The 26,156-nt window shown below is 41.6% G+C and overlaps 1 protein-coding gene across 2 annotated transcripts in view; it reads left to right on the forward strand.

Annotated features, from left to right (window-relative positions):
* The window catches only part of CNTNAP5 (contactin associated protein family member 5), a 493,109-nt gene that overhangs the window by 78,930 nt on the left and 388,023 nt on the right, over positions 1 to 26,156 (forward strand). For both annotated transcript variants that reach the window (XM_033231817.1, XM_033231818.1), the window contains exons 6-7: positions 16,318 to 16,467; positions 19,309 to 19,480. In XM_033231817.1, the coding sequence (XP_033087708.1) occupies positions 16,318 to 16,467; positions 19,309 to 19,480 (322 nt within the window). The remainder of the gene's footprint in view (positions 1 to 16,317; positions 16,468 to 19,308; positions 19,481 to 26,156) is intronic.

Consider the following 26,156-nt stretch of genomic DNA (forward strand, 5'->3'; position numbering starts at 1 on the left):
GGAATCCCTTTCTTGTATTTTTCTTTATTTTCTATTTTTGCTATCTCCTTTTTTTGCAAGCCTTATATATGTGCGTATGAGGAAAGTTAGAATATCTCATTTCACTGTAAGGGATGTGAAAGTAGAACCAGCAGCCATTGAAGATCTTCTGCCAGTTAGGCATTGTGCTAGGGGCTTGTCATACAAAACTGTAGAAAAACTCATAAAACTTTATAAGGCGGTTAGTATACCAACACACATAGAAAGAAACTGATAATATGAATTTAAGTTAAAGTAGGCAAAGTGATGCTCAACCTCAGCTTTTTCCTTAGAATTCCCAAGTTCATGGTCTTTACACAGCATCCTGCTGCTCTCCATATTCATTGTTCATACTGTCCATTGGTTAAATAACTCAAATTGTAAAGAAACTCTGCTTTACATCTATAGATAATCTACAAAAGGCTCTTAAGGAAAGTGGCTATTTAGATCTAAAGCTGTGTCTTCAAAAACAATTTACTTGGTGGTCTTATTCTTGTATTACTTGGGATTCACACTAGATTGAATGTCTGTTGTCTTTATAAAAGTGTGTACTTTAGCTAAAATTAACTGTATAATATTATTAAGTAAATAATATGGGAGGCTGAGACAGGTGGATTGCTTGAGGTCAGGCGTTCAAGACTAGCCTCACCAACATGGTGAAACCCGTCTGTACTAAAAATACAAAAGTTAGTTGAGCATGGTGGCACATGCCTGTCATCCCAGCTACTTGCTACTGGAGAGGTTGAGGCCGGAGAATCGCTTGAACCTGGGAGGTGGAGATTGCAGTGAGCCAAGATCCTGCTACTGCACTCCAGCCTAGGTGACAGAATGAGACTCCATCTCAAAAACAAACAAAAAAGTAAATTTTATATATATATCCGTATATCAACACACACACGCAAATATTCATTGGCCACTGCACTCCAGCCTAGGTGACAGAGTGAGACTCCATCAAAAAAACAAGCCAATTATATGTGTGTGTATGTGTGTGTGTGTGTATATATCCATATATATCCCATATATATATCCATATATATTCCATATATATATCCATATATATATCCCATATATATATCCATATATATATCCCATATATATATCCATATATATATCCCATATATATATCCATATATATATCCCATATATATCCATATATATATCCCATATATATATCCATATATATATCCCATATATATATCCATATATATCCCATATATATATCCATATATAATCCCATATATATATCCATATATATATCCCATATATATATCCATATATATATCCCATATATATATCCATATATATATCCCATATATATATCCATATATATATCCCATATATATATCCATATATATATCCATATATATATCCATATATAGATCCCATATATATATCCATATATAGATCCCATATATATATCCATATATAGATCCCATATATATATCCATATATAGATCCCATATATATATCCCATATATAGATCCATATATATATCCCATATATAGATCCATATACATATCCCATATATAGATCCATATACATATCCCATATATAGATCCATATACATATCCCATATATAGATCCATATACATATATATCCATATATATCCCATATATATAGATCCATATATATATATCCCATATATATAGATCCATATACATATATATCCCATATATATAGATCCATATACATATCCCATATATATATATCCCATATACATATCCATATATATATATCCCATATATATATCCATATATATATATCCATGCATCAACACACACACACCAACATTCACTGAGAAAATAGGTCATACTTTCTTCAGACTTTTTTTTTGGTACTCAGTACTGATTCCTTAAAAGGATTATCATTGAAGGATGAAGGCTGCCAAGTGACATGAGGTCTACCTCAGTAAGGGCCTATCTACTTCTAAGGACATTGCCCTGCTTTGTGCAGGCTTTCCCATTCTAATTTCCCCTGTGCCCCATCAATCAAGATTAGATCTCTCAGAATTCAAACTGAAAGATCTGATCCATGTGGAAAGCCATGAGCTTCATTGGAGCAGAGAACACCTTCTAGCAGTCTTACTGGACTGTGAACCTTACCACAAAATCCATTTAGTCAATTCTCCAATGAATGAGCAACTACCTGCATAACCTAATTTATATATTTTAAGCTCCCAGTTCTTTTTTACTTTTCATAAGGTACCAGGTGCCACGGGGACTTCTCACATGGTCATGTGGTCATGAGCTCTCTCAATCTCCACACCCTTTCATTGAGCAATAGATGTCACACTCTATTTTTTAATGAAGGATGTGGCTGCCGTTTTAAAGGCTTTTATGGAGATGCTTAGAATGGAGTTTAGTATTTTTCAAAACAACCTGAATTACTAAGAAAATAGGACATTTTATAAAGGTAAAGGAGACCACCTGGTTTGTTTTATTAGGAGGAATAGGGCAGAATGTTTTGAATGTCATGTGAAATGGTAAGCAATCTTAAGAGAAAATTGGCACCACTCTAATTATTTGAAAGGGATTTGACATTTCAATGTTATTTTTATTTTTCTAATGGGAAAATACAAGGCAAGGAAAATCGAAAGAAACAGGCATGGAGTTTTAGCTTACGTTTTTGTTGGTTTGTTTGCTTTCGTTTTTTGTAGTGCTTCTCAAAATGTCAGACATTCTGGGCAGAGAGCTTGAACTCAGTCTTTAGTGGTTGTGCTCCAATCAGATGTAGGACATGAGTAAGTCTTGCTCTGTTAGCCTCACTGTCCGCATTTGCTGAAGGAGAGGATCAGTCTAGAATCACGGATGCTCCCTCCAGCACTATTCATGATTTCTTGAAAGAAAACAGTAGGTCAACCCCACCCTTTATTGTCTTCAAAGAAATCATCAACCCAAGGCTCTTCTTTTGAAACTGGCATAAGTGGTCCTGATTGATTGGGAGTACCTAGGGCCAAGCCCCTTGCCAGAGGTCATGCTTCCCAACTCCCAAAACGCTGGTGCACTTTGTGGAGTCAGAAAAGTAAACGTAGCCTCTTTTTGATACCATGGATTTGTGGATGAGTTGCTTGCCTGGTCTTAAAAAGGTTATGCTATGACTCTTCACAATCTGTTGAGAATTAGGAGACAAATATCCAAACCCGAATAGGGTTTTTTTTTGCAACCTTCCTTAAATCACAGTAGACTACTGTGTGTGTGTGTGTGTGTGTGTGTGTGTTTGCCTATGTTGGTAGGAGGGTTAACAAAATATATTAGGCCTTCAAACTATGTTAGTAGAGGAACAATATTAGTTGTAGGTACTGAGGCTATTTCCTGCAGAGAGAAATCCAGGCAGAGACACAGCAAGGGTCTTTGGCTGTGGAACTGGCTTTCTTACAGCTAACGGTTGGTATATGTAAACATCTCTTCAGAAGGCAAAGCAAGCAGCAGTGAGGCAGGCAGAGAGCCCACTTCGGATTCCATTAAAGCATCTTCTCCCCAGAGCTTCCCAGATGCACAGTGTACTGCCTTGATGTCACCAGAGGCATTAAACTCAGACTGGGATTTTCAGGATTAAGGAGTGAGTCTACATTTTAAAGACATGGTTTTGGCATAATAAAATTAAATCCAGAAGGGCAGGGGGGAGAATCCAAACCAAGAGATCTGACCCTGGCAGCTGGCACCACTTGCTCGTTACTAACTGAAAAGGCAAAAGGTGAAAGCTGATGACCTGGGACAGACAAAATATTTGGACAAAAGGCAACATGGCCAGCAAAGAGCCAGAAATCAAGAAAATACCATGAAAAAATGTCTATAGTCAAGTCAAATGGCTTATTGAAAATGCCATCTCAACTCATTCCATTTAATTCCTAGGAGCAAGCAATAGTGTTTATCATATTTCCTCAATCACCTTATCATGTTTCACTCTTTTGATAATTCCTTGAACAGTACTAGTTAGAGAGAAGGTGTTCCAAACAAAACGAAACAAACAACAAAAAAACCCGTAAAAAACATTTAAGCCATCCTTTCTATCAGTTAATTTTCTATAGCCAGTAGACTTCTATGACTTGCTTGTTTTTTCTCTAGCTCAAAATATGATGACATTCTCGGATCAACAGCCATAATGAATGTTTATTTGATGATTGTTGAGCACTGACTACATTTACATTAATAAAATGTGTCATACTGTAGCTATGGTCAACAGGACTCAGTTAGCTTTCAGAATTTAATCTCAATTGATACTTTCTCAAGAAACCTTTTCAAAGCAGGCCAGGTTCCTTGTTTCTTTGTGTTTTTTCTTTGTAACATTTGCCCTAAGTATGTATATGTATGTATTCATCTGCTCAGGCTGCTATAAGAAAATATCACGGACTAAGTGTCTTAAACAACAGAAATATATTTTCTCACAGTTTTGGAGGCCGCAAATCCAGGATCCAGATGTTGGCAGGATTGATTTCTTCTGAGGGCCTCTCTGTTTGCTGGCAGATGGTTGTCTTTTTTCTGTCTTCACATGGCCTTTTCTCTGTGCGTGTCTGTATTCAAATACCTTCTGCTCATAAGGACACCAAACATATGGAAACTTATTTTACCATCATTACCTTTTTAAAGATCCTGTCTCCAAATACAATTGTGTTTTTAGGTACTAGGTGTTGGGACTTTAACATATGCATTTTGCAGGGACACGATTCAGCTCATACAATGTATATTAATGTGTCTATTTAATTGTTGTCCAATGTGACTTCTCATCACTAGAATGTAAACAACCATGGAAACAAGTACATTATTTGCTCAAGCCTTGGTCCAACACCTTGCTTACCACACGTCTTCCATAACTATTTTGCTACATGCATGAATAAACTAGTGGAGTTGACCTCTAAAACATTTCCGAAAGATAGAATTTTAACAAGGAAAGAAGAGTTGGTAGCGATTTTTAACAAACATTCCTGTTACAACAATTGTATTCTGCATAATGTGTCAAACCAAGGAAAGAGCTATACTCAGGGGGAGTACTAATTAGATAAAGGGCAAGGGAGCTCCCAGGGGTAGGGAGACGGCCTGGAGAGTTGCATCGTGCAGGATGGAAGTACTCACTCTGTGGAATGTTGGCAGCCGGGTGGTTATAGGCTATAGCCCTGCAATTAACAGAGCTGCCCCCCAAGTATTGTCCTTTCTCATATAAGCCATTTGTAGCTAGCCACCACCTACACATCAAGTAAACATGATGAGGCCGCAAGCTTCATCCTCTGCTTCAATTAAGTTGTCATTAATGCTTCGGTATTTGAGCTAAGATAATGTTAATGAGAAAATCCCATTCGCAAGGGCAAAAACGTGGATAGCCACAGGACTGTGATTGTCACAACAAGCTGTCTAGTTGAGCACAGAGTTCGAGTTTCAGAAAATAAAAACATGATGAAGCATTTCGTGTTATGGAAAACTGAGAAATGCGATTGCCTGAACTTTAAGATACCAAGCAAAGGTTGGAAATGTTTACCAAAGTAGTGATTTCTTGGGCATCTTCAGCTTTTTAAGTTTTGATTAATGACAATGGAAACATTGTATTTCTTAACTCACTGTTTTTTCTCTATCTCTCACTCAAAAGGGAATTGCGGGAGCTAGATTTTTTTTTTTTTTTTTTATCATAGCAGATTAATCTTCTTGTCAAACCTGCTATCACTTCCCTTTGTCTTTTGTAGTTTTTACTTTGACAATTCTCCCATATAACTTATGTTCCTCTCACTAGCTTTAGGACATTTTTGGAGTATCTACTCTACCACTATTGTGGTTGAACCTGGGAGGGGGGCACTGCCCACAAGGAGCTCATAGGCATAGTTGGAAGAGACAGTAAAGTGGCATTAATGAATAGTAGAACATGTGCCTGGGACACTGGGGAAGCACAGGGAAGAGGCAACAGGACAGGGGGAAAAGGGAAGGCTTTCTAGAGGTAGAGATGTCACAGCTTGGTTCTGAAGAATAAATAGAATTTGGCCAAATAAGGAGGGAAGGATCGGATGCTCTAATAAGAGATGATAAATAGAACAAGAACTGGAGGTGTAAGACTATAGAAGCTTAGATGCCTGGGACCCAGAAGGCAAAAGATGAAGCAACGTTTTGGTCAGGGACCCCAGAGTTTGTGCTGTATATTGGAGAGAATAAGGAAATAACTGTTGAGTTTAGCTTAATGTTTAGCATGTGGATGTTTGATCTCAGCATTCAAGTTTGCTAAGAAAAACACACCTTCACCATCAACCACAAATATATTGTGACTTCCTAACAGACCCTAGTGGATGGCAAAACCAGATGTTTTCCCTTTATGCACGAATCAAGGGTTTTCAGGATCCAGATTACCTTGAAATATGAGCCAGGCATTAATGACTAGAAAAGGTTTAACCATGATTTATGGTCAATGCTCACGAGAGGGCCTGCTGCTGACACTTGGCAGTGGAGATTCAGTTGGTCTGATGCTCAATCCATCAATTAGCATTTGGAGAGGGCAGAATGGTGCTCTGCTGATACTGGGGCTGGTTGGGGGGGGGGTCCCAAAACATGACTCAGACTCTGACCCCCAGGTACCTGTCATCCCACTGGGAAGAGGAAACTTACATGGACGGATTGTTAATTAATACCACAAGGTGGTAAATATTATGAACTAAATAATTAGATCAGACTGCAGATGCTACAGGAATTTAGAAAGAGAATTCACCATGCACTAGTCTAGTCAAGGAAAGTCTACTTCATTCATTTCCGGATTTATTAACTTATTCGTTTATTCAATCAATCAATCATTCAGCACGTTTTACATGCCCTGCACTGTGGTAGGTGGCTGTGATAGAAAGTAATAAAACATATGTTCTCTGTCTGTACAGTTTAGGAAAGAGTTTGCTGACACAAAAACTTGGCCTTGGAAGATGGGGGATGGATTTTGATAGCAGGAAATCATAAGGATAGCATATAGGTGGAGCAGAGGCTGGGTGTGGAAGCCCCAATTCAGTAACTATGTTTACTTAGAGCATAATGAACACATGATCTAGCTGGAGTGGGGAATTCTTGTAAAGATTTTGGAAAATAGCCTGAAAGGACAGAGGGAGACTTGGTTACAGAAAGAGTAGACTGTCCAGTGTTATTTTCATTCTCTGAGCTCCATGACCCCGTGGCGGAGTATTTGCCGTGAGGTCGATGATAACCTTGCAGTTTAGACAGTTGGATCTAGCAAGGTGTCCTCTATCAGAAAGAGGCAGAAGACTGGGAAAAGAAGGGCATCATTAAAGAAATTCCCAGCTTCAGGGATAAGGAGTAGAACAAAAGTAAGAGAGGGAATTTGAAGGCATATGTGAATTCAATCTACCATATGCAGGGAAAAGTTAAAGAGAATTTGATAATTGATGGATAAACAGTGTGCCAGGAAAACATAACTAAGGCTCTAAATTGTAGCATAATGGTACTAGTAACGGTAATATACTCTTCTACTATGTAACTGACATTTTTAGACTTCCTTATTCAATTATTCATATATTGCCCACTTTATTCTCACAAAAGTTGACTGTGAGATAGTCAGCAAAAGTTGACAGCTACCTTCGAATTGTTAAATAACAGCATGTGTGAGAGGACATAGAAAGACTGTTGAATCGAGTTTTCTGGGGAAGATAAAGCCTAGAAACTTTCAAGTCAAGCCAATAAATTTGTTTCTGTTTTACAGATGATGTAATAGGTTTAGAGAAATTAAGAAATCTCTCTAAATTTCTGGAAATTGTAAGTGGCAGGCACTTGAGCAAGGAATAGCAGGTGAATAAAGCTATCAAGGAAATCTGTAACAAGTTATCTCCAGGGTTGGAAACAGTCTTTGGGGACCATGATCTGGCCTGGGCTACCTTTTTGCTCTTGTGTGTGGCTGTAATGGCCTAGGGTAGTCACGGCTGAGACTTACAGGCCCTGAACAGTCACTTGGTTACAAAGGTTCATTGACACCTTGCAACATTAATTATAATCTTGCTTTTCATTTTGTCTTCAAAACATAAAAAAGATGTTGAAATATGGTGACCACTGAAGTGCAAAGATCTGTTAGAAATTTTATGGAGGAATTGGTGGGGTTAGAGAGACAGAGAGAGAGAGGTACAGTTGAGAGCCAGAGTAGAAGAGTGTGTCAAGGCTCTGCAACCTCAAAATTATTTTTTTAACTCAATGGCTCTGAGCCAAGGGAAGATTTCCATTCCCACCAAACTCACCTTTTAGCCCACCTGTCCCCCAAATGGTGAAAAAATGTACTGTTGGTGATGGGGATTTGTGGTGTTGGTGATGGGATTGTGATGTTGGTAATGGAAGGTTGTGGCATTGATGATGGAAGGTTTTGGTATTGGTGATGGAGTGTTGTGATATTGGTGATGGAATGTTGTGGTGTTGGTGGTGGAGGGTTGTGGTGTTGGTGATAGAGGTTGTGGTATTGGTGATGGAAGATTGATGTTGGTGATGAGATGTTGTGGTGGTGATGAGGGTTGTGGTGTTGGCGATGGAGGGTTGTGGTGGTGATGGAGGGTTGTGGTGTTGATGATGGAGGCAATGTTGTGGTGTTGATAATGGAGGGTTGTAGTGTTGGTGATGGAGGATTATGGTGTTGGTAAGGAGGGGTTGTGGTGTTGGTGATGGGAGCTTGTGGTGTTGGTAATGGAAGCTTGTGTTGTTGCTCATGGGAGGTTGTGGTGTTGGTAATGGAGAGTTGTGGTTTTGATGATCGTTCTTTGTGGTGTTGGTGATGGAGTGTTGTGGTGTTGGTGATGGGGTGTTGTGGTGTTGATGATGGAGGGTTGTAGTGTTGGTGATGAACAGTTGTGGTGTTGGTGATGGAGGGTTGGGTGGTGATGGGGGTTGTGGTGTTGGTGATGGAGGGTTGTGGTGTTGGTGATGGGGGCTTGTGGTGTTAGTGATGGAGGGTTGTGGTGTTGGTGAAGAGGGGTTGTGGTGTTGATGATGGAGGGTTGTAGTGTGGTGATGGAGGGTTGTGGTGTTGATGATGGAGGCAATGTTGTGGTGTTGATAATGGAGGGTTGTAGTGTTGGTGATGGAGGATTATGGTGTTGGTAAGGAGGGGTTGTGGTGTTGGTGATGGGAGCTTGTGGTGTTGGTAATGGAAGCTTGTGTTGTTGCTCATGGGAGGTTGTGGTGTTGGTAATGGAGAGTTGTGGTTTTGATGATCGTTCTTTGTGGTGTTGGTGATGGAGTGTTGTGGTGTTGGTGATGGGGTGTTGTGGTGTTGATGATGGAGGGTTGTAGTGTTGGTGATGAACAGTTGTGGTGTTGGTGATGGAGGGTTGGGTGGTGATGGGGGTTGTGGTGTTGGTGATGGAGGGTTGTGGTGTTGGTGATGGGGGCTTGTGGTGTTAGTGATGGAGGGTTGTGGTGTTGGTGAAGAGGGGTTGTGGTGTTGATGATGGAGGGTTGTAGTGTTGGTGATGGAGGATTGTGGTGTTGGTGATGGGGGCTTGTGGTGTTGATGGAGGGTTGTAGTGTTGGTGATAGAGGGTTGTGGTATTGGTGAAGAGGGGTTGTGGTGTTGGTGGTGGAGGGTGGTGATGTTGGTAATGGAAGGTTGTGGTGTGATGATGGAGGGTTGTGATAGTGATAGGGGATTGTTATTACCATCTAGTGAGCAGGAGTGCTGCTGCACATCCGACACAAGAGGTGTACCACAAGACACCTACTCGTAACAAATAATAAGCCAGTCCAGAATACCCAGGGCCAGGGTTGAGGAACACCACTTTAACCCCAAACCCTACTCTTGTAAAACAAATTCAGGACCTTAGAATATCTCTTAACCTTCTGAGTCTCAGTTTCATCAAGTATGAGCTGTAAAGGGCTGTGGAGATCTCATTACCAAAAGCATTTAAAAGTCATATTAGATGCTCCATAACTATTTTTTGTTTTACCTAGAAATAATAAAAAAAAATTACTTTGTTATTATCAAAGTAATAACAATTGACTAGAATTCTAATTTCTGACTTAAGTAGACATCCTGAGAAACAAAGCTTGAATTTTAATTTAATTCTTTTCAGAATCTAGGTGATTCACAAAAGGACAGAACAAAAGAAAGTTTGAAGTTGGTACTGTTAAAAGCGAAGTCATTTGGTGGGAATGTAAAGTAGTGTAGCCACTTTGGAAACATTCTGGAAGTTCCTCAAAGGGTTAAATATGGAATTACCCGATGACTGAGCAATCCCAATTCTATATGCACACCTAAGAGTATTGAAAACATGTTCATACAGAAATGTGTACACAAATGTTCATAGCAGCGTTATTCTGAATGATGCCCCAAGTGGAAGCAATTCACATAGCCATCACCATAAAAACGTGCTTACTTGACCAGGTGTGGTGGCTCACGCCTGTAATCCTAGCACTTTGGGAGGCTGAGGCAGGTGGATCACTTGAGGTCAGGAGTTCAAGACCAACCTGGCCAACATGATGAAACCCCGTCTCTACTAAAAATACAAAAAAATTACCCAGACATGGCGGTAGGTGCCTGTAATCCCAGCTATACTCAGGAGGCTGAGCCAGGAGAATCACTTGAACCTGGGAGGCTGAAGTTGCAGTGAGCTGAGATCAGCCACTATACTCCAGTCTGGGCAGCAGAGTGAGACTCTGTCTCAAAAAAACAAAAAAAAACAAAAAAAAGTACTGATTCATGCTACATGGATGAATCTTAAAAACATAATGCTAAGGAAAAAACACCAGTCAGAAAATAGAGCATAATGTATAATTTTATTTATATCAAGTGCCCAGAATAGGCAAATCCATAGAGTCCCAAAGGTAGATTAGTGGTGGTTGACCAGGGCTGGAGGTGCAGGGATAAGGGAATTGGGGGACAGTATATCAAGGTTACAGAGTATATTTAGGGGATGATGACATGTTTTAAAAATTGATTGTAGTGATTGTATAACTCTGAATCTATTAAAAACCACTGGGTTTCACACTTTAGATGACATATATGGTATTTGAATTTTACCTCAATAAATCTGTTACCAAAAAAAAATAATAAAAATAAAAGCAAAGTAGAATTCAGTAGCAGAACATAAAACTTTGCAGAGCTTTTTGGTCATCAAAGAGATGGCAGGAGCAGGGCAGGGCTGGCTGGAGTTGCCAGCATGATGAGCAAAAGGAGCTCAGCCCCAGTACCCACACTTCCCTTTGAATGCTGGCTCTGCCTCTGAGCAGCCATGGGGCCCTGGGCAGCCTCTCCACTTTTCTCCGTTACATCTATTACATGAGGGCAATCAACTTGACCTCCAGGACTATTGTAAGAATTAGGAATTATATTATTTAAAGTGCCTGGCACATTGTAGGCATTTGTTACTGGTAGTGTGATGTATTATTAGCTATTTTTACAATTGGGGTATTTCAAAGGTTCATTTGCAAGTTCAGTAGCAAGGATGAAAACTGTCATTCTTTTTTTCTCTATGGAGAAAATCTTCCAAGTCTTTATTTGATTCCTAGGAAAGCACAGGGCAGCCTATTTAACTCTCTCTCTATAAGAAACCTTTTATACTGATGCCCTAGGCTGAATTACAGTGCCTGAGAGAAGCCATGAGAACAAAAGTGAAAAGGACAAAAAAGTTTTCTGTCTTTCATTTCAGTTTAAACAGTTTGTCAAGTTTTTTAAGATTATAAAAAGTATACATTAAAAGACATTGAAAATCCCAGTATAACATAAAAGAAAACAAAAAACAAAAATAATCTGTGATTCTGTCAGTCTACATTATTGCAGTGTTTTCCTTGGTGTTAGTTTTTAACAAAATGGGAATCATGCAGCACGTACTATTTATTTAGAACTTTTCTCTTATCAAGATACCAGTAGCATTCTTGGACATTGTAATGTCTATTGACTATGTTATATACCATATTAGGAATAAACCATATTTGCTTTACCTAGCCTGCTACTATTGGAAATATGGGTAGCAGTGAATTGTTGCTATTGTAAATAATGGTGTCATGAACTATCTTCACCATAAATCTTGGCTACAGCGCTGTTACTATTTTAGAAATAATTCTTCAGAATACAATTCACAGGGAATGAGGTATGATATTCTTGGGATTTTTGATGCTTACTGGTGTATTGCCTCCCAGAAAGAATATGCAAATTTAGGTGGCTGAAAACAACATATAACATTGACTGTTTCCTTCTATTCTCATTGAGATTGAGTATAATCAGTTTTTATCCTTTATTAGTCTGGGAGATGGCAAATAATACTCGACCTGTCTTTAAAGCTCAGAAATTGTATGTTTGTCCTCATCTGTTTCTGGAACCCAAATCCCATCTTTTAGGCCTCAGTTCCTAAATCATGGGGGCACTTAGTCCCCCATATTGGCCCTCATATCCTGCTCTTCTCCCCTAAGAGAATGTTTTCCCCCGATCAAGACATTCTTGGCCTAAAAAGTATTGCTTTCCTGTTCTCCTCATTGGACATGTCTATTCTTTCAAAGCTATTTATCTCAAGGAGGTTTGAGAAAACAGCAGTCGGATAAGGTGATTTCTCCCTAATTTTTGAATCATTAATAGCACTTCCACTTTTACCTTTAAGAGAGTATTCTTAATAACAAAACCTCAGAGAGTCTCTAGGGATATTATTTTGGATCTATTAACAGAATGAAGTAAACACGAGGACCAGTTGAAAGTGGAGATTTTTAGCTGGGGGTGTACTACTTCACTTATCTTGGAACCCGTGCCCGAGCAGCTCTCCGGGGCTAGTTCCAATTTCCCAGCTTCTTTCCTTTCTCTTCTGACACCTCCAATGACGTGGCTCCCGACCCTGACTGCATAAAACGTAATTCCAAGTCCTGGGATAATCCCCAGAAATCTGACGTAATTAACGTGGAGTGATCCTCAGGTTCTGTATTTTCAAAAGCTCCCCAGGCAGTACCTGCATCGAGAACGATTGTTCTAATAATTCTCCTCCGCAGAGCTCAACTTTTCACCCAGGCTCCCCCTGCAGGGACTGGGGACCATGTCGAAAAAGGCCAAATCAAAGAAAAGGCAGACCAAAAAAAAAAAAAAAGAAGAAGAAGAAGAAAACAACCAACCAAGCAAACCCTCGTTATGTAAAGTCTTGAAAGAGAGAAATGGAAGGCAATGTGGTGAGAGGACAGGACCCACAATCAGAACAGATGATCCTACAGGCACCCATTGAGCAGACCTCTCCTCTCGGGCCAGTGCCATCTGTAACACGAATAGGTGATAGATAACTAATTGGAGGGGACACTCACTGTGGCCTCTATAAATACATTCTTCTCTACTGTAGCCCTGATCCCTAGCAGGGTGCTTGGCCTTTAGGGAGTATTTAGAACTTTTATTCTGAACTGGTTACTAACACCCTTCCAGTCTAGAGTCTACCTGCAGATACAGTCCCATATGTTATGCAGATGTTTTCAAATGAGCATGCAAATGAACATGTTTAAAAAAGGACATACAATTGACTATCTTCCCCAAATACCCCTGAAAGAAGTCAAATGTTCATCACCAAGAAACACCTGACAGATTCCCTGTCTCATTAGCAGAATCCCTGTGTCCAGGACCCAAACCCTGGTCTTGTCTGAGGACAACTGCCTTTGGGAGGAAGTGGGGCCACCAGGCTGAGAAGCCTCTCGGTTCTCTTCTTCACCCCAAGCAGATGTTCAGGGTTGCAGTGGAGACTAACTTTGAGAGATCTGGCTGAAAACACATCAGGTCTCCTATATCTGGGATGCTCTGAGCCGATGGGTCACAGCTGTCCAGGTGCAAATACAGCTGGGCTCCAAGCCTGGTGCTGTGCTTCTCCCAGGGCAGCCTCGGAGCTCAGGGGCACCAGCCATCTGGGAGCTCCGGGGCACCCGCTCTTCCCTTGCCACTCTGAGGGTCTGGCACACCTCTGTGGTGATGCTCAGTGTTTTCTTCCCAGCTGGCTGCTTTGGGGCTGCTCCGGTAGGCTCTACCAAGGCAGGTCTGTTTTACCTGCAGAAATAGCTCTAAATCCATCACTTGCTTTGCATTTTCACTGCTGCTACTTTAGGTGAGATTCTCTCATTCTGCCTCCGGGGACACTGCAGTAGGACCTGTGAGTTCTGCCTCCAGCCTTGACCCCTCCCAGCTGCTACCATTGGCTCTTGTGCTAACTGATACTTTGAATAAACATCTCCAACCCTGATATTACCATCCTAGAGAGCCCTCATGGACTCCCATGTGCTAAAGGTGTAATTTTCATCTTTGGCTGCACATTAGAACCACCCAAGGAGCTTTTTAAAAAATGTAGATGCGGAGGGCGCGGTGGCTCAAGCCTGTAATCCCAGCACTTTGGGAGGCCGAGACGGGCGGATCACGAGGTCAGGAGATCGAGACCATCCTGGCTAATACGGTGAAACCCCGTCTCTACTTAAAAATACAAAAAACTAGCCGGGCGACGAGGCGGGCGCCTGTAGTCCCAGCTACTCGGGAGGCTGAGGCAGGAGAATGGCGTAAACCCAGGAGGCGGAGCTTGCAGTGAGCTGAGATCCGGCCACTGCACTCCAGCCTGGGCGGCAGAGCAAGACTCCGTCTCAAAAAATAAATAAATAAATAAATAAATAAATAAATAAATAAAAAATGTAGATGCTTAGGGCCCATGCCCAGAGATGCTGATGGAATTGGTTTGGGAAAAGTGCTCTTCAGAATCATTTGTCAAAGGATATTGTTTAAAGTCCTCCTGAGCCTGGCATGTGAGACCCCTGGAAGACTGGATCCTCTTTCCAGCTCCCTTCGTGTTGTCATCTCCTGCTCCTCAGTCCAGACCTTTGTTTCTTTATACAGGCTCTCTGTCTCCTGGAACCCTTGCTCCCAGAATCACAAACTCTTGCTCATTTTCCACAACTCCCCTTCACTGTCACCCACGTCTGTGAAACATTCTTGGGATCCTCTCATGGGGTTAGTTAGACTCTCTTTCTTCTCTGCTCATGTGTTGCTGTTCCACTCAGAATTGCAAAAGGTGGTGTTGTTTGCTTACTTCTCTGTCTACCCCACTAGCCTGAACTCAAAAGATGTTATTTTAATCTTCCTTGCATATCTCTCTGCCTCTTACCAATGGACTACCCTAGGGTAGAGATCATGTGATGTTAATATCCATGCCCTCTAATGCCAAAGACCATTTCGTATTTGCAGCTCTGTTCATTTTTTAAGCTAACATGACTGCCGACATATGTTTGAAATGAACTATTCTGCATTACCTGCTGGACTAACTGGTGTTATCCTCACAATGGCCTGTTGAGTACAGTCATTGTCCTCTTTGCAAGTGAGGAAACTGACACAATGAGAGGAAAGACAACTGACCATGTAACAGGGCACAATAAATGACTGTTTAGAATTTAGAATTGTGTGGCTATGTGCTCTTGCCACAGAAAGTCTTTGTAACCAATCAGTTAATATGCCTTTATTTTCTTCAGCAAGCACTTTGCACCAACAGGACACAGAGTCTTACTAGATGATAAACTCTTTAAAGGAAATAGTTGAAACCTCATGACTAGTTCCCAACACAGTTTTCTCAGTAAAGTAGGTCAGCAGCACAGGGTACATACACCAAAGACAGCTGGAGCAATGGAATAGGAGAGAAAAGAACTTTACAAAACCACCCATCTTTCTTCCGGTACCTTTAGAGACAGTCATGCCTCATTTCATTCGATCCCTTTGACCAGGATAAGGGGCAGGAATTATAATATTTACAGATGATAAAATCAGAGCTTAATGAAGGTGAGTAACTTAGACAATGTCACCTAATTTAGAATGAGAACCGCTGCAATTGGATTAGTATGTTACCTCTCTCCAACAGGAGGCTACCTCTGCCTGGTGCATCATGGGAATCCAGCTTTCCTCATCTCCTTTAAAAATAGCTTACTTTTCCTAAAATTGTTTGTAGGAAAGTATGAGAAAACTAAAATTGCCCGTAACTCTGCCACTCAGATAAAATTGCTGGTAATATTTTGAGTTCTTTTATTTTTCTTTTTTTTTTTTTCTCTGCATTTATACAACAATAGATCAGAATATGTGACATAACTTTGGTTGTGGTATGTACAACATTTTGTATTTTTCCCTTTTGTTTTTAAACAAAACATATCAGAAGTAGTTTAGCCATCTTTTTTAAAAAAGAAAGAGATTAGAATGAAGTGGTAAAAAGAGGAAGAACAATGCTTTTTATGAACCTTCCAAGGGCTTGTATCCAGCCGAGTGAGGAGTGAGTTTGCTCTGAGAAGGGCATGGACGGCAGCAGGCTGGGAAATGAGCCCCCTCTCTCCAAGCCTTCCGGACCCATCTCTATGCTTGCTCTCTTGTTTCTCTTGCAGGCAGCAACTTGAATGATGGCTTGTGGCACTCAGTTAGCATCAACGCCAGGAGGAACCGCATCACACTCACTCTGGATAATGAAGCAGCACCCCTAGCTCCTGACAGTACTTGGGTGCAGATTTATTCTGGAAATAGCTACTACTTTGGAGGTAAATTCTCCAGCCTTTAAGAGGGAAAATAAAGAAGGGAGGGAAAATGAAGTGGGCAGTTATTTCACTATGGTGGTTCTGGCTTGGTCAATTAGACAATTATCCCCCCCCCAAACATACACACACACATCCTCAATCTCAAAATAGTGAGAAGCAAAATCTCTCACAGCTGTGTGCAAATATAAATTATCTAGGTCAATGCTGAGGAAGAAAAGAACTTTAGCTACAAGAGCTGGTGTTATATAACACATCCAAAGGAGATTTTTGTAGCCATGCCAAGTCCTGTGATCACATGGGAAAGGAGAAACTCAGTTCCAAACTTGGAGAAAGTGTATCAAGAGTCAGCAGTACCTGCAAGAGGCAAAATCCAGGTGGAAAGGCACAACCAGCATGCTCAGCACCTAGGTCCCTCCTCTACCACTTTCCTCTCTTAGTCCCCTGTCCCCACCCTCCCCACATTCCTAGAGATCATGCCCACAGAGAGCCAGGAATGAGGTGGAACTAGGAGGCCCATGAACTTGTAACTCCACGTGTAAAAGCCAGTTCAGATTGTTCAGATTCTGCCTTCTCTGATGTTAAGTGAATCCTGGGAACCTTTCCAGTGACAGAAACACAAGGGCAAGCTGATGGTGAAGAAAAACATATAATTAGGCGTCTACTGATTTTTTATAAATGCATATATATGTATGTATTTAGTCTTTCAAAAGTATTTTTCAATACAAATTAATATCCAATTTCATAGTTAGTTGTTTGTATTATAGAAACAATCTCTGAAAAGGATGTAACCTCAATAGCTGTCTGACCTTGAGAAAGGTACTTATAGTCCCTAAACTTCCTAATCTGAAACATGGGGAAATAAGCTCGACTCCAGAATTTCAGGAAAAGTTAAGTACAACCAAGGTGTAAACATATAGCACAGAGTGTGCCACACGGCAGGGGATGGGGAAACTGGCTCCACCTCCTTTAGATATAAGTCAGGGTCTGGTCTACAGTTTCCTTATTCTTTTCCTATTAGTACATTGAAGAGAAGTATTGTATAAAATTATGCGTAGTCTCTTAAATAGAATTTACAGGTCACTTCTCTCCTACCAATGGAATGTGGTTAAAGCTTTAAAATGCAAAAGGGATTTTGCATAGGTGCAGTGTACATACCAACATCTCCTAGGAGGGAAGCAATATCTTTGTGGCTTGATTTTAGGGTGAGGAAGGGCCTGTGACCTTTACCTCAAATCTCCTCCCCCTGTGCATGGCTAACAAATTCCTTTAGGAAGGGAATACACGTCCAGTCTCTGCAAAAGTTTTATGACTTACCTCATTTAATTCATACAGAAACCTTGTGCAGTACATAATACCCCCACTTAATAGATAATAAAACTGGTGTTTGCTGAGATGAAAGAATTTGTGCAAGGCCATAGAGCTCATGAATTCAAATCCAGATCTGTGTTCCCACAGCCCACCAGTGAAAACAGAGATTGGAACAAATGTATTATAAAGATCGTAGAACAGGTGTGTTGGGGTCCACAAAGATAACCTGACAGACCAAATAATTGTGCATCTTATGCAATATTTCAGCATCAGAGGGAAAAACGCTATCTTGAGTTTATTCTTGAGGGAAATGTTTGTTACTAATCCTGATACAATAAGCATCTGACATGCCTCAGAGACAGAATGTCTCTCCTGCCTCAGTTGAAGAAGTGCTCTTAGAGGCAAGTTTTAAGGGACCCTGAGTTTAGAACGTGAAGATTTATCAGTGATTTGAACAGTGTTTAAACAAACGCCCCACACGTAGACTGTAAACTTAAGGAAGGTGAAAAATGAGTTTCAGTAATAATAGTCAACTTACATAAATTCTCTCTACAGCTTCAATTAGAAGTTGTAGCATCTCTCTTCATTTTATAGTGTGCCTGTGAGCTGTTAACCAGCTGCTGGGCTTCAGCCCAGCAGTGACTGTCTATTAGAGATGGCTGAAATAATTCCCAGTTATTTATGGGTTATTACCATGGTTTCAAGCTTGCATTCCCATATGCTCTGAACCTATTAAAGCTATTGGGATGGAGTTTGTAAGGAGCACGAGCACTCATATACCTGAAAGGCTCTATACCCATCTTAATGAGAAGTAGATATGCCCTGGTTGCAAGCTACACTAAATCAGTGTAATTTTTTTTAAGAACACCCTTTAAAAAGGTATAGTGTTAACCTTTCCCATATGCTATTACAGCCCTAAAATGACATGCATTTAAACCCTTAGTTCCTTCTAAAACCAGCAAAATGTCTGATTTTGCTTTGCATATCACGTTAAAATTCCAGTTACGCTCCTGTGTGTACCTTTCTCAGGAACTAAGCCTGTTAATGCTAACAATTAACCAGACAATTCCTCTGCTGCCATCCCTACCCAACCATCCCTACCCAAAGCACAATTTCCTTTGAAAGCGTAATTCAGAATTGAATTGTGCATTTAGATATGTATTTCAAGACAGAACCAAAATTCTGAAGTAGCTATAATATGTTTCTTCCTTGGGATGAGTGAGGGATGCCATATGAAAGAATAGAAAATAGCTTACCTCAATGGAAAAAAAAAAAGTAAGAAGGAGACACCTGTTACAATATTGATATTCCCTTTGCCACGCTTTTTATTTTCTCTACAGTGATGGAGTATGCCCTATTTTGTACCAATTCTGTCCCCTCCCTGAGAATGCTAGGATTTACAACAAAAAGGGTGTGCACTGTTGTGAATGAGAAAGCACCAAAATAATTAGACCTCAAGGTCTTCCATCAATAGGTCGCCAAAGCAATGACGGATCATTTCAGCATTCTTCTTCATCTTTTTTCTCTGTCCCACAGGGTGCCCCGACAATCTCACCGATTCCCAATGTTTAAATCCCATTAAGGCTTTCCAAGGCTGCATGAGGCTCATCTTTATTGATAACCAGCCCAAGGACCTCATTTCAGTTCAGCAAGGTTCCCTGGGGAATTTTAGTGATTTACACATTGATCTGTGTAGCATCAAAGACAGGTAATTATTGTCTCTTCTCCTCTGTTCTCCCACCCCCTTCCCATTCTCACTGTTCTAAATATGAATTTCTTTAAGCAAAATTCTAATCCACCGACATTAGCCACATTAGACATAATTGAGTTGCCTAATGGAAAATATTTCTGAAAGGATTTCAGGCCCAGAGAAAAATGGTTAAATTAGTTGAGTCTCTCTTCATGTTGACTTGCAGTAAATGGGATATGCAAATTAAATCAAAATACAAATTTGTGAAAGGATTAAAATTTTATGCATAAACAACATTTGATTACTTTGAAGTTAAAACAAAAAGGAGGAAGGAATTACTTCTCTCCTAAACCATTTCATTTTTCCCTGCTGTGGGTGTCCTTTCTAACACAGGCAGATGAGCATCAGATCATCTGGGAAGTCTGCAAAAGAGGTTCACGAATGCCCAATAACACACAACTACTCCTGGGTTTGGCTGTTTTTTGCTCTTACTGCCCCTACCACTGCTTCTCTGGCCCGGAGGAGATCAGAAAAACTCACTTTAGCTCTCCATTTCCCCTGGGATCTTGCTCTCCTTACATTAGAAGTTTCTAAATGCAAAGACACACCACAGAAAACCAAAGAGGATGGATTCTGAATTTGCATCAAAGTTTACCATGTTCTTCTTCTTTCCTCTCCAGAGCCTACCTCCTTCATTCTTCCAGTTCTTCTCACCCTTGTCAAAATATCATTTATAGGATGGGTGAATAATATCTATTCAGTGCTTGCCTATGTGTTGATGATACAGGGTCTCTGCTTATGTTTCATCAGGGAATAAATTAGCCATTACAATAAAGTGAGATATATGACCAAGAAGTGCACCCTTATTTGTCAGACACACAGCAGCAGCAACTTAGTCTGACCCCAGAGAATGAGTCCAGGAAGGTTTCAGAAGGTAATGCTGAGTTGAATCTTAAAGGAGAAGACACTGGCAGGCTAGGCTGAGGTTGAGAGGGGAAGGGAGATTGGCGTAGAAGCAGGAGAAAGCATGGATTGCAAGTATTTCATCAACTCAAAATACTTTTTTGGCATTTGAAATCTCTAATAGTTGAGTTGGCAATCTCTGTTTTTCATAGTGGCATATAAAATAATAGTATATCTTACAATTAATGGTGTCTTAGATTAAATAATATATAGCTCAGTGGGGATGGTAGGTCACTGTGGATGGTGCACCTGGTGTAAATATGTCCAGAGAGGTGGGGGCAGGACCAGTCATGAACTTTGTGTACCAGTGGGATTTGGTTTCATGCTCTTGGTGAAAACCATGGAGGAAGGCGGCTAGCTTTTCCTAGCAGAAAGAGTACTCAAGAAGAAGTGAGAAAGGTGGATGGGAAGAGAGCTGGCCTACAACTAGGCAGGTGATGGCCCAGTTCGGGAGAGGAATAATGAGTAGTAGCAGGTGCCTCTACTGAGGGGCACAGAAATCGGCCATGCAGTGCATAGTCTCTGCTAACGCTGAAATGAGCTGTGTAACTTGGTGAAACTTTCCACATATTTCTCCGTTAATATCACTATGCATGGGATCATCAACAAATCATGCAGATTTACTGTCCTTTCTGCTTTATTTTTTTTTTCTATTTGACCGGCTGAAAAAGTGGGAATAAAATATGTGCTTCATTAAAATATGCTAGTTTAGAGCTCGGAGAATAAAAGTTATTGCAGGCAATGGTTGCCAGACCGATAGTGTTTAGTAATGGCGTGGGAGAAGCATCCTACTTCATCAGCCAGTGCAGCCTCTTCCAAAGTGTTGATCAATACAGGGAACATTTATCAATAGGGGTCTCTAATGCTACCTTAAGTTTTAATCAAGCAAGCTCTCATTATTTTCGATTGCATGAAAGTCATTGCCATATACTCTGCATCATTACTTTTGTGTAATTGTAATCTTGTATAATTGTATTACATACAATTGTGCTTTCGTTAATTGTATAATAAGGGATTGTGTTTAGTTTCGTGGGTAAATGGTTAAGTTTTTCTTGATTGACCAGGCGCTGTGTCTAACAGAAGGGAAAGCTGCGGCAAGGGACTGTGTTTCAGTCACTATTTCTTGAACTCATATTTAATGTTATCTGAAGAGGGGCAGGAGTTAGAAGGGCAGGTGGTTTCTGAATTTGGTCTTTCACTTTTAATGTGTTAATCAGTGTGAACTGGATTTCGGGTTAAGTACAAACTCTTTGCCTTCAAGGAGCTTGCTATTTGGTGGGAGAGAGGAGGGGAATAGGCTGGCAGTGGTTTTCCGTACCTGGACAGCTGTCTGGAAAGCCCACAGAGGACAGCCTGAGAATCTCTTCTTACTCTGAGACTCCTTGTGACAGGCTGTGGAGACCCAGGCCTCCATCTGCCTGTTTGTGGTTATCCCACCCCTTATTTTTCTCTCTAAAAGTGAAGTGGGATCCCACCCTGCCAGCTTTTCTTTTATGCTGGCCTCAACCCGGCATCTTACATACTTAAAGGGTCTTAGTGCTGGTCACGTGGGAAAATCTAAAGACATCTAAATCTAAAGACATCTAAAGTAGCCTTCCACCTGGGCACGATGGCTCACGCCTGTAATTCCAGTACTTTCGGAGGCCAAGGCAGATGGATTAACTGAGGTCAGAAGTTTGAGATCAGCCTGGCCAATATGGTAAAACCCTGTCTCTACTAAAAATACAAAAACCAGCCAGGTGTGGTGACACGTGTCTAATCTCAGCTTGTTGGGAGGCTGAGACGGGAGAATCACTTGAACCCAGAAGATGGAGGTTGCAATGAGCCGAGACGGTGCCACTACACTCCAGCCTGGGCGACAGAGTGAGACTCCGTCTCAAAAATAATTAATTAATTAATTAATTAATACAGTAGCATTCCTACCTGAGGCACCAATGTTCCAAAATCTCAAGAGCTCCCTCCGGTGGAGTTCCTTTAAGCAACTTCCTTTTGAGGTGGTACCTAAGACCCTGACATCTGCTGCCCAGTTTGCACTATTTACAAACCACCCTTGACATTTCATCCTGAGCAACAGCTGAAAGGGTCTCTTCTCAGGGATTAAGAAACTTTAACCGATGTGCATCTCAGGGATGGGCAAATTACCAAATCTTCTGGCTTCTGGGAGGAAAGGAGTTGGAAGAACTGGCCTAGCACACAGCTCTGGAAGCAGGAAGGTGTTGGTGTTGGGCAGCTCCGGTGGCAGTGCATGGGCAGGATAGGGGAAGGAAGCAGCAGCAATTAGAACAAGGCAATCCTGACACACACTGCGCCCTGTTCACAGTCCTTCTAAACCTCTAGGACACAGTCTGCAGCTGCGGCCCATCTTCTGCAGACCAAACCACCAGCCTCATAATCTCTGCACCCTAAGCCCCTGTCCTTCATAATAACCATCTTTCCAGCCTCTTTGACTTGAAGTAGGCAAAACACAATAGTCTAAGCCAGCGGTCCCCAACCTTTTTGACGTTCAGGGACTGGGGGCTTGGGGAGGGATGTTTTTACGGTGATTCAAGCACATACATTTATTGTGCACTTGATTTCTGTTATTATTACATTGTGATGTATAATAATTATGCAACTCACCATAATGCAAAGTCAGTGGGAGCCCTGAGCTTGTTTTCCTGCAACTAGATGGTCTCATCTGGGGGTGATTAAAGACAATGACAGATCATCAGGCATTAGATTCTCATAAGGAGTGTGCAGCCTAGATCCTTCACATGCACAGTTTAAAATAGGGTTTGTACTTCTGTGAGAATCTAATCCTGAAGTTGATCTGATAAGAGGCAGAGCTTAGCAGTAATGTGAGTGACGAGGATTGTCTGTGAGAACAGACGAAGCTTCACTTGCTCACCCGCTGTTCACCTTCTACTGTTTGTTCCAGTTCCTAAGAAGCCACGGACCAGTACTGGTTCTGGTTTGTGGCCCAGGGCTTGAGGACCCCTGGTCTAATCTGTCACAGAGAAAAGTCACTTTCAATAAGGCTTCATTCAGTGAACAGCTGTTGATTAACCCTCTGTAGTTCTATCTTATAGGTAGGCATTGAGCAAGAGAGTGAGACTGACTGACATCTCTCCCTGAGCAGGATATGATGCTGTAAAGGCTCTAGAAGCCCTGGGTGTCCAGAGGCACTAATATCCCCACTTTCTAAAAGGGGAAAGCTAAGACCTGGAGATGTATGTCAGTGTTCTCAAGGTCCCACAGGGCCGAAGTTCTGATCAAGAGTCAGGCACTGTGAGTATTCTCTCCCTGGTACTATCTAGCAAAGAGGCACTGATCTGGAAATGGCAGTCACTCTGTGTCCGTGTCTCTAAATGTGTAACCCCCTTTCCGATTGTCGACCTAAAAGGAAAAAGCTGACGCAAAATTAATATAAGTAGAGAGTTCATTTGGGCCAAGCTTGCTTGAGGCAATCCAGGAGCACGGATTCAAGTTGCCCTGAATAGACACTTGGATTAGCAGCTGTTGCAACTGGGTTTCTAAAGGCAAATATGAGGACAAGGAGTGAACTGACATAAAGTTCTGCCAGGAATTCTCAATGGTTTACAGGTGACAGATTTGATTAGTGATTGGCTGTATATTGTTAAGCTGTAGGGTGTGGGTTATAGTGTATCCAGTGCAGCATGATTAGGTTAACAACAAGCAGTTCCAAGAGATAAGTACACAGCGCAAAGTGGGGGCGTCGAGTATGACTGGGGTATCCTTTTAACATTTCATGGGCCTGATCAGTAAAAGGACTTGCATTCCTCACATAAAAGTTGTTTTCTTTTCTCATGCTCAACCAGATCGAATTTTCAAGAATATGCAATATGTCAAATTCTTTGTAACATTTATGTGCCTAATGCAATTCCTTCCATGAGGGGACGTTCAGAGTGGTATGCAATGTCTAGCAGGGCCTGAGTGGAGTAAGGTGAGCCAGGTTCAAAGAGTCTCTGCCCCACGTCCATGTACATGATTCCCAGTCAATTCCAGGAGCCGTGTCCAGTCCTGTGAGGTTCAAGATGCAGGACAGGAGAGGCAGATTAGCAAATGCTGTTCAAGAGTATCCACAGGAGACAGGCTCCAAGGTGTGAAGCCAAACCAGGAGGGGATAAACAGGGATGCTGATGAGGAAGGTGTGTGAGATGGGGAGAAGCAGAGGACATACCTGGAAAAAGTTCAGAATCCCAGTGCAGGTGGCAGCAGCTTTGACAGGCAGCAGGACACCTTTAAATCCACCCCGCCCACAACCTGAGATGTGATACACATTATTTAAACTTTTGTCCATGTTTTCTCTTTTGCAGAGCCAGGATCAGAAAACCTACCTTTGTGCTAAGAGTTGAATGAGAGAGGGAGAGAGAAATGAGAGCGTGCGATAAGTCAGGTGTTCAATTGCATGACTGGAATGCAGTGACTGCTCAATTAGACGTTCACCGCGTTCATTCCTCTGGCCAAAGGTTTGCCACTTCTCTGGTTTCCACGGGGAGAGAAGAGGCTTAAGTGCCCCGCAAGTCTTTCCCCAAATCCCACTGCTGCAGGTGATCCTCAGTAGTTTCTGAGGAGATTCCCATGTGAATATTTCACATGCATCCCCCCTCCCAAATCAGTCTGCTTCGTGACTCCCCTTGGGCTTTGGTCCCACTTGTTCAGAGGACCCGCCCCTCAGGGCCACCAGCCATGGCCCATTAGGAAAGCACTCATCAATTTGGGTGCCAAGGTTGTGGTCTTCAGATTTTCCTAAAGCATTAGTCTCCAGATCAGGACTAGAGTGAGCCTAGAGAACACAATTTAAGGAGATCCCTACTTCTAGGTTCATGCATGTGTGGATCCTGCATTTGCAGAAACCTGAGTGTGAGGGCCTCTTTAAATCTTGTAGGCAAATTGGAACATTTTAACATCAGAATCACCAGAAATGCTTGTTAAAACACAGATTACTGGGGGTGGACCCTGGAAATTTGCATTTCTAGGAAATTCCTGGGTGATGCTGCTGCTACTGGGCTGGCCTGGTGGTCATACTTTGAGAACCATGCTGTAAAACTTCTGCTCCTAGAGGACGTAGAATTGTGTAGAATCTGCAAAGCTGGTGTGGGTGTGGAGGAGAGGGTGGGTTCCTGCCCCACCTAGGGCCTCAAGCAGCTACTATCCTGGCCAGAGTCGCTCTGAAAAGTTTTTGCAGCTCCCTCCATGTCCCAAAGTCCCTTTCTCCAAAGAGGTGTTGAAATCAACCCAAGGGATGCTGCAGGTGTCCACCGAGTTTCTTCTATCTCTGAGCTCTCCTGATTTGCCTCTCTCAGCTCCTCCCCTGCTTCCCACTACAAACAAAGCCTTCATGAATAACAAGGAAAATGATCAGATCCTCCGGTATGCCTCAGTGAGGGGTATTTTGGCTGGAGGAAAGTGTGGTTCTAGAGCAGCTACAGCTGCTGACAAGCGTAACTGTTTGTTGTGAGATACCCGTGAACGTCACAGCTTGATCTTTCCTTCTAACACACTTCACAGCCTGTGGGTGGTGGCGGTGCCTATATAATAGCAGTGACTCCACCTCTCCCCAATATTGTCTACACAACTTTATAAAGATTGATGGATACTCTTTTGCAGCAACATGGATGGTACTTAAGTGAAACAAGTTAAACACAAGAAGACAAATATTGCATGTTTTTACTTGTAAGTGGGAGCTAAAGAACGTGGACACATGGACTCAGAGAGTGTAGAATGACAG

The sequence above is a fragment of the Trachypithecus francoisi genome, unplaced genomic scaffold (assembly GCF_009764315.1).
Source record: "Trachypithecus francoisi isolate TF-2019V2 unplaced genomic scaffold, Tfra_2.0 Lachesis_group13, whole genome shotgun sequence".
Classification (NCBI taxonomy): Eukaryota; Metazoa; Chordata; class Mammalia; order Primates; family Cercopithecidae; genus Trachypithecus; species Trachypithecus francoisi.